Source organism: Lolium rigidum, chromosome 7 (assembly GCF_022539505.1).
Source record: "Lolium rigidum isolate FL_2022 chromosome 7, APGP_CSIRO_Lrig_0.1, whole genome shotgun sequence".
Taxonomy (NCBI): Eukaryota; Viridiplantae; Streptophyta; class Magnoliopsida; order Poales; family Poaceae; genus Lolium; species Lolium rigidum.
In genome coordinates, this window is record NC_061514.1 from 248,641,544 (window position 1) to 248,651,002 (window position 9,459).

General features: G+C 46.1%; 1 protein-coding gene across 1 annotated transcript; it reads left to right on the forward strand.

Annotated features, from left to right (window-relative positions):
• Positions 1–4,900: 4,900 nt before the first annotated feature.
• On the forward strand, positions 4,901–7,358 carry LOC124675343 (succinate dehydrogenase subunit 3-2, mitochondrial-like). The gene is made up of 3 exons (XM_047211415.1): positions 4,901–5,027; positions 6,088–6,153; positions 6,671–7,358. The coding sequence occupies exons 2-3, from the start codon at positions 6,090–6,092 to the stop codon at positions 6,994–6,996; spliced, it is 390 nt and encodes a 129-aa protein (XP_047067371.1). The 5' UTR covers positions 4,901–5,027; positions 6,088–6,089; the 3' UTR covers positions 6,997–7,358.
• Positions 7,359–9,459: the final 2,101 nt, after the last annotated feature.

Below are 9,459 nucleotides of genomic sequence, written 5' to 3' on the forward strand. Positions count from 1 at the left end.
GGATCGAAAGAAAAGGCAAGTGACCAAATATGAGGTGCCAAAAATAATTCAAGAAAAGAAAGTTTTATAGTGCATAGAGGATGACATGCGGGCCCCCACTAGCAGCAGCGGTATCACCGTTTGAGAGGCGGCAGGGGATCGAAAGAAAAAGGCAAGTGACCAAATTTGAGGTGCCAAAAAAACTCCAAGAAAAGAAAGTTGATTGCACATACAGGATGACATGCGGGTCCCATTTAGCAAGCAGCGGTCTCAACGTTTCCAAGGCGGCAAGGGATCAAAAGAAAAAGGAAGTAGCCGGAAATCGTGGGGTCAAAAAAATCCAAGAATAGAAAGAATTTTGGTTCATAGAGGATGACATGCGGGACCCATGATCCCGCATCGTAAACGGCTCGATCGGAGAACGTTGAACGAGATGGCGCGATCGAGAAAAACAATGCCGCAGAGGCTGCCATCTCGGGCCCTACATCCCTCGGCGGTGCGGATTTGCGTTGACTCGGCCGGCGAACCCGAGGATTCGCGATGCACCACGTCCCGGCCACCATACGCGACGTTTTGGCCGCTTTCGTCGGGCTAGGTGGCCTCAAAAACGAGAAAAAAAAAGTTTTGACATGCACCACGGAGGGACCAAAATCGTCGGCCATGGTACACCAGCAACCACGGCGCGACTTCAACTTCGTCGGCCATGGCAACTTTTCTTGTAGTGCCATGAGCTTGGCTTTGCTCTTCAAAGAGGCAATTTCTTCCTCATGATCACAACAAGTAACCTTCTCTTTGCTCATGCGGAGGCACTCCATCAAGGACTCTTCTTGCATGCCATTCAAACTCAATAGCTTGGCCTTGGTCCTCTCAAGAGTGGAAATTTCTTATTTATGATTGCAACATGAGGTCTTCTCCTTACACAAGCGGTAATACTCATCCAAGGCTTCTTCTTGAAGAGCATTGACCTCCAAGAGCAAATCATTGTGCCTCTTCAAAGAAGCAACTTGATCAACAAGCTCGTCACAACATGAGTTTGGGCCTCCATCATCTTTCTCCTTGTGAGCTTCCTCTTGAGGATGATCACATGTCTCGGAGGGACGTGCATGTTTACTCTCCAAGGATTTGAAGTCTTTGGTGAGGGTTGCAACCTCAAGAAGTAATACGTGGTCATCCTCAAGAAGAAGCTTCTTCTTCTTGAGCTCACCCACCAATCCAAGAGCATGATCTCGGTCCTTGGTGAGTTGGGAGATGATGGCGTTGTTGGAGTCTTCGAGGGTGATGACACTAGATTCAAGAGACATGCGCAAGTTTTGATCCTCCTCAAGCGCTTGATTGAGAGAGGCAATCTCATTTGCCGCCTCCCTCTCAAGCCTCTCCTTCTCCTCTATGAGGTCTTGAGCCGCACCAAGTTGGGCCAAGAGGGCCCAACGTGGGTCTTGGTATCCCCTTGCATGTTAGTGAGAAAAGAATCTAAACACACAATCTCACGCTTAATGGTGAGACTAGTGGCATCATCGATAGATATAGCATTAGATGGAGATGTGAGTTTGGAAGGGGATTCTACCTCCGAAGATACCTTTGCCATGAGGCAATGGGAGTTGTTGGTGACGAGGTTCTCATTTGGAGAGTCGAAGAGGGAGATGGAGGGAGTGGAAATGGCGATGGAGGCCACTCCCTATTCTTCCTTGTTGGAGCTCTTGTCTTCATGCTCCTCATCTTCATCGGAGGAGTACTCTTCACGGATGATAAAAGCTCTTGGCTTCTTGGTGAAGTAGATCGACCTTGTCGTCATCGAGCTTGGAGGAGAACTTGGAGAATCCTTTGGAGAGGGGCTTGAACTTTTCCTTGCGGACGAGCCTTCCACCATTATCTTCTCTTCTCTAATAGATACAATCCGCTAATAGATACAATCCGCAATAAAATGACTTTTGTCGCCGCAATTGTAGCATGTTCTCCCCCTTTGCCCCTCCCTTGGACTCTTGGAGAAGTTCCTTCGAGAATCACGTGGTCTTCTTGGTCTTGTGCTTCGGGTCTTGTTTCCCTCCCAAAATCTCTTGGCGGCGAGGGCTATGTGCTCATGATAGTTGGACTTGAGATCATCCGAACCCCACTCAATAGGATCCTCATCGCTCTCACTAGCTCCATGCACCTTCATCTTCAATGCGAGGTTGGGCTTGCGGGTGTTGTGGGCCCGAGCAACAAGATCCTCCACATTCTTCTTCGAGATGTCCAAAGCGATGAGTTCGCTAAGGACTTCATCGGATGTCATAGCGCGGAAGGAGGCGTTTTGGCGGATGGCCGTCAATTTCACTTCCTCATAAGGGAGGAGAGCGTTGTAGAACTTTCTCTTGATCCAATGGTCATCCACAAATGTTGCTCCAAGATCTTGCATTTGTACGGCGAGAGCGATAAGGCGCCGATACATCTCTTCCGGGGACTCTCCCTCATTCATGACGAAGTTGCCGGCCATGTTGTTCACTTCATCGAAACGAGAGCTTTGAATGCTCTAATTTCCGAGGAAGAGCTTGTCGAGTTTATCCCATGCTTCCTTGGCGGTCTTGAGCGAGCAAATATGAGCGCGGTCCTTGGGCGTGACGGCCATGTGAATCATGTTGATGGCGGTGGCGTTGAGTTGGTCATCCACCACCTCTCTTCTTGTCAAGTTCTTCGGATCTCGTGGTGAATAACCTTTCTCGATGATGCACCAAAGCTCGGTAGAAGCGCTCCGCATGAGAACGCATTAAGAATTGCCAATTTTCAAAGCTATTGGATTCAAGTAACGGTGGTGAACCATGTGACAAAATATGCGGCATAGGAATTGGAACACTTATGGTGTAATCACTTGGTGGTGGCACCGCATGATTACCCCCTAAGCGTTTCGCAACCGGTGTCTCATCCTTCTCCTTTGTTGAAGTGCCGGTCTCCCCAAGCCCTTCCTTTTGCGGATCTTTTGTCGACTGAGCGACAAAATCAACAAGAGGAAATTGATTAGCTTTTGGTGGGGGATCCACAACACTTGCCTTAGGATCTACGGTAGGGGTTGGTTTTGGAGCAACCAACTCCATCATCATTGCCTTCATTTGGCTAACGATGGATGACTCCAATTTCTTGAGGTCATCCAACGTAGCCGTTGTGCTATCGATGGTAGATGATGGAGCGGGTGGCTCAAGGGAAGGCGACCCGTTCACAACCTTCTCTTGTTCGGCCATTTCTAAGGCGGTAAAGCCCGAGTAAGAAAACTTTTCTCTGATACCAATTGAACGGATCGTAGCGAACAAGAGGGGAGGGGGGGGGGGGGGGAATGGACGCTACACAAATTTTTAGTCTTTTTCAGATTTTAGGCGATGCGGAAGGTAAAGGTGATAGCTTTAGTGGTGGAGATGTTCCTAGTATGATACTAGGCTAGTGCAACAAGCAAAGGAACCAAACATACTAACAAAGTTAGGGAGCGGGACAACGGGGGGGGGGAGACGAGACGAGGTTTGTTTCCCGCAGTTCCTTCCACAAAAGGGAGTACGTCTGCGTTGAGGAGGTGCTAGCCTCACACAAGAGGCTAGGCGGCCACACCACGAAGGAATGCCTCACCTTCTTCCTTGAGAGAGCTCCACAAAGGAGCTCCCCCTTCTCCACTAAGGCACCGGTCGAGGCGGTGGTTCCTTCACAAGGTTGGGGCGAGCTCCACAACAATAGGAGGCTCCCAATACCCTATGGGGCTAGCACAACTCCAAGCTAGCCTCCATAGGAGCACATCCTCCAAGACCATAGGAACCCTAACTCCAAGATCCACAAAGGACTAGCACGAATTGGTGAAATCTCTATTGGTAGAACTAAAGATCGGGGCCTCCTCCACCATTTCTCAAAATTTGGGCAAGATTGGTTGGATGGGTGAGGAGATCCTCAAGGTTTAAGCTCAGCAACAATGGGGGGGGGGGGAGAGAAGGGATAAAAACGAGTTGGGGAAGAAGGAGCCTTTTTATAGGGCCCCTCCGATCCAACCGTTATGTGCAGTTTCCGCCTAAGCGGTACTACCGCTTTGGCAAGCTGTAGTACCGCTCTGGACTCGAAATCCCCCACAGATTTAGCCACGTGGACACACAACGGTAGTACCGCTTGCGGTACCGCAGTGACCTCTGAGAGTCCCTGGACCCTGAGCGGTACCTAAGCTGTACCACGGCGGTGGTGCCGTAACTTGCGTTACGGTACCTAAGCGGTACCGCGGTAGTACCGCCTCGGTACCGCAAGGCTCTCTGTGGGACTTTTCAGTGCAAATCCTCCAGAGCGGTACTGCGGAACGGTACCAGTAGGGTAGCGGTACTACCGCTCCTGGTACCGGTAGTACCGGTCAGGCAAAAACTGCTTTTTCTTCTTTTCCTCTCCAACCATGTCACCTCACGATACACACACAAAACCAGAAAACCTATAAGCTACGCTTCAGTCCTCCGATCATGACGTGTTCAGCGAGGGCACCGTGCACTTGCAATTCTATGAAAGACAATCTTTGCACACGGTGAGATACATTCAAGTGTTGTTATCAAACACAAAACACGGATTATAGACTTTGCTCTTTCACCATCCCTTGGACCCCTTTAGATATATATAGGTGCTGATAGAAATCAGAAGCCATTGTCTGCATCTCATTACCATCCTCAGTAAGTTGGCCATCATCTCGTGCTAAAGTTTTGATTAGATTTTTCCTCCCTCGCATACTTGCTCTTTGATGAAAGAATTTGGAATTTTTATCACCCTCTGACAACCAATCAATACGCGATCTTTGTCTCCACATCACCTCTTCTCTGTGGTATAGTTCAACAAGTCTGTCATTGATTTTGATTTCAGTCTGGCAAGGGCCGACATGTGCCCAGATCTTCTTCGACCGAGCGGCCCAGCACAGTATTCTGCACTTTAAGCCCAGCCCATCAATCTCTTCCCCAGCGTGCATCTTCATCCAGGGAAGCCAGGAAGAAAGGCAGGCGCCGTCGTCTCGTTCATCCCCAAATCGGCACCGACCTACCGATTTCCTCTCGCCCCGCGCGCCACCAAGGAGGAAGGTAGGGATCATCCATGTACTTCCCCCCTGTTTCTATCGGTTTCTTCTTGCCTGCTTGTGATCCTCGTTTCGGTCCGGTGGCTCTCGAATTCTAGAGCGTCTGCAAGGCGCCGCCATGGAGGGCGTGGTTGATTCCGATCATTGCCGCTAGATTAGCACGGCGATGTATGCCGCGAGATATAGACCATTTATTTAGCCCTAGTGATTTCGAGTTCCAAACTCCACCGCGGACCTGCACGCCGGCGCGAATCAGATCGGCGGCGAGCAGCGGATTAGATCGCGCGATTGGGATTGTGGTTAAGGGTTGGCGTTTATCCCGCTAATCTGCTTTGTTTCTAGGCTTACTGGGAATTCACCAAAAGGCATCACTTGATCTGTATTCCAAAAAAATATGTGTGCCTCTAAGTTAAGTAGTTTCCATGTACGAGTTATAAGTTCTAAATTTGGTTTTTGTAGGTTAGTAAATTTCTTTGTTGATTAATGATGAACAGCAGGCATCTGTTTAGTTAAAAAGTCCTTGGCATGCAATTTCTATTCTACGTATAAAGAAATGGTATAATCAACATTGTTTCCACTAGTCGTGCTACACATGCCTCAAGTGGATTTGGTATATATCTAACTTTATCAGGATATATTGGTTCATAATTTGGTGCGATGTGTTGTTTAATGAAGAACACACATATGTTTAGTTTATAAATTTCTGGCATGCAATTTATATGTATACATAAATGGTAATAATCGACATTGTTTCCCATCAATCTTGCTACACATGGTATATCTCGAACAGTGGATCGGATCGCACGATTGGGATTGCGGTCCATGAGTAGGTTGGCATTTATCCGCTGATCTGCTTGGTTTCGAGGTTTATCGTGAATTTACTAAAATGCATCACTTGATCTGTATTCCAGAATATGTATATGTCACTAGTTTCAATTGATATTGGGATTAACAAGCATGAATGTGAATCTGTTTTTTCTCTCACAGACTATCATATTAATTCTGACCAAAGTGTGTTGCTAATGTGTTAGTATTGGTTTTTGTATGTATGTGTGTGTGTGCAGGAATGGACAAGTACCACAGAAACACTCGGTTTGCACCCCTGAGAGACGCCCCCTTTGCTCTCCGTGGTATGCACTCTTGGATTAATTTGCTTTCTTATTTGTACTTCTAAGTTCTGAAGTAGTTTCGGGGTATCAAACATTCACACCACAGGTCAATTGTGTAGGTGCTAATGGGTGCACACAAGCACCTTTGAAGTGCATTCTTGTTGTGTTGGTTCATAAATTGGTTTGTTGTTTAATGAAGACCAGCCATCTATTTAGTTAATAAATCTGTGGCATGCAATTTCTATGTATAAATAAATAAATGTTATAGTCAATATTTTTTTCCAACAGTCTTGCTACACATGCCTCAAGTGTCTTTTATCTGCATTAACTTTTACCAGGATATAGGTTCGTAATTTGATGTGTTGTGTCGTGTTGTTTAATGAAGAACTGGCATCTGTTTACTTAATAGTTCTTTAGCAATCGCTATGTACAAATGGTATAATCAACATTGGTTTCCTTTGTTCTTGCTATTCTGCTCTATTGCGATCCACAGTTAATTTTTCAAATAAGGCTTGTCGCGTTTCTTGTCATTGGTCAGGTGCCCTTGGTAGCTCAAACTCATCTTTCAACAACATGGATGGCCTTAGACACTCCTCAAGCATTGGGCAAGCGAAGGGCTACGCGTCTTCTCCCTTAGGAGCTCTGCGACAGAAGATGTCTCCATCTGGAAGCCGAGCCCTGCATACAAGTCGTCCCCTGTCAGCTCCTGTTGCGAACCGCCCGTTGTCTCCCCATCTTCCGCTGAAGAAGCCACAGCTGAGCGCTACGTTCTCCATCTCACACCGTATATTCGGTGTCGCACTGGGTGCTGCCATCATATCCATTCCCCTTGCTACCAAATTCAGCCTCATGTTTGGTGTCTGAGTGAAATACATCCTGCAATGATGAGAAGTGACTTTGCCAAGACAGGTCTGTCGTCTGGACAATGCAGCTGTAGATGTAGTTGTCATAACATCTTATCAACAACCCTGCATATTTCCTGAATAATAAGGAAAGCTACCCAAATCATCAGTGCGTGTAGACTTCATTTCGAGTGTCCTATTTCTTTGTTGTGAGGTCTGCAAATCTGAACCAATTTTTTTTTGCTTCGGCTTCAATGTTTTCCTGCTCATGCAAAACAAACATAATGTTGATAGTTTTCTGAACAGATATTTGTAGGCAACTGTTATTTTCCGCCCCAAGAGGTTGATGCCTTATATTTGGTGTTCAGTCGCAATGACCTTTTACGTTCTGCTCTCTAATAGAATTTGCAGGGTCATGTTTTTTTTTGTATAATATGAATGTGAATTTGCATTTCATATTCTCGCTGCTTCGGTGCCTCCTCATGTAGTATAGAGTGAGGCTTCTTCTGGCATTGTGGTGCAGCAACCACTAGCTAAGCTGGAGACTACGGAAGTGCAGAGCCAGCTGTCTGATGGAGTTCTGTTTATTTCCGATTGAACCATATGATCCGGCTATCCATGCAAAAGGAAATATTATCTTGATACCACGGCTACCGGTAGTTGACAAACAAGCAATTATTAAGTCAAATGAGCCATAGCCACTTTTCTTTGTGCACAAGGCATAAGGTTACCAAAGCGTGCACTGGCTTATTCTAGTTCTACAAAGTACAAACACAAAAGGCATTCTTGGGGCAAATATCTCTCCCCGCTTGCAACAAAACGCTCGCGAGCCTCCTGAGTGATCTGCAATCTTGTACTTCATCCATTCCAAATTACCATGTGCTGTATTTTTAGCCAAACTCAAACTTTATAAAGTTTGATCAAATAATATGAAAAAATGAACATCTATGATACCAATGTAGCATTGAGCAGGTATGTTGAATAACCTAGGCGATGGCAATCCTTGCAGAGGAAACAACGGTGAAGAGAAGGTTTTTCTAGCATGTACTTCCGCCGTTTCAAATTAAGTGTTACAAATTTTTCTAGATAAAATGAGTTATGTGTATCTCGGGCCACATCTATTTTTTGAAAAATTCGAAAATGGCATTTTGAAGTTCAAAAATATCTGAAATTGGATCAGGATGTAGACAATGTTGTATTCTACGAATGTACAAAATTTGTACTCCAGATGTCTTATATCTGGGACTGCAAAAAGGACAAAATCCGACATTGCGACACTTCATTTGGAACGAAGAATGTAGTTCTCAATCATGACTTTAGGCAAAATGATTTGAAGCCCATAGTACAGTTAAGGCGGCCACGAGTTCACGACCCTTATGTTAGGCGTCCTGTTTGACTGGTCTCGCCACCCGATGGAGCTTGTATACTAATATACGTTCAAAACTGATCAATAAAGCAAGCCCGGTTTGCCAAATAAAAACACGGGGCAATGGCAAATACAATTAGAACAATGGCACAATGATAATTCAGGGAGAGAATGGTGAACCTGAGCGCGCTATTCATCCCTAATTTGTATATTGATCATACTTTTGTGTTGTAAAATTGGGCAGCCGCATAAAATATACTCTCCCTGTCGAGTAATGTAAGGTCTTTTAGATATGAGTGAAACTACACACTAAAACGTGTTAAGAATCACTTTACAAAAAAGAGTTTAAAGGTCTTACATTAGTGAACAGAGTGCTGAAGAAGCAGAAGTTTGGACTTGTATCACAGGACTGAATCATCTTGTTAGGTTGTTAGGTTGTAATCGGACTGTGTAAGAACTGTTCAAGCTATGAACCGTAACAAGATTGATAGATCGGCGAGATAGAGTCTATATAAGGAAGGACAAGAGGTACTAAAGTTGTATCAGTTTATTAGTGTCATTAAGGTGTGAATAGAGATATGGCAATGCACCTTAGGTGCTTAGCTCTGTATTGATCGACGTATATAGGTTACAAGTACAACATGCTCACGGGGAGTGGCAGGGGATCGTGCGAGTGGTTACACTCGTAGAGTACATGCGGTCATAGGATCGTGGGGTTGACGGAGTCCTGTACAAGATGGGCTAGCTACGCATAAGCTGGATCGAAATTCCTCAAACGCCGCCGTCGGCAATCTTTTGGTCATGACATCGGCGAATTGCTGTGTCGTTGGAACGTGAAGGACACGAAGCTGGCCAAGCTGAACCTTCTCACGGACGAAATGGTCAAATGGATGTCCAGCTCTATGTGCTTTATGCGGCGGTGGTGGACTGGATTTGCCGTCATGTACACCGCAGAGATGTTGTCGCAGTACACCATCGTGGCTTTGGGGACGACGACATGGAGTTTGCCCAGCAGCTATCGTAGCCAGCAGCATTCGGCGATGACGTTGGCAACGACGCGATACTTCGCCTCCGCGCTGGACCGTGAGACGGTCGGCTGGCGTTTGGGTGACCAGGAGA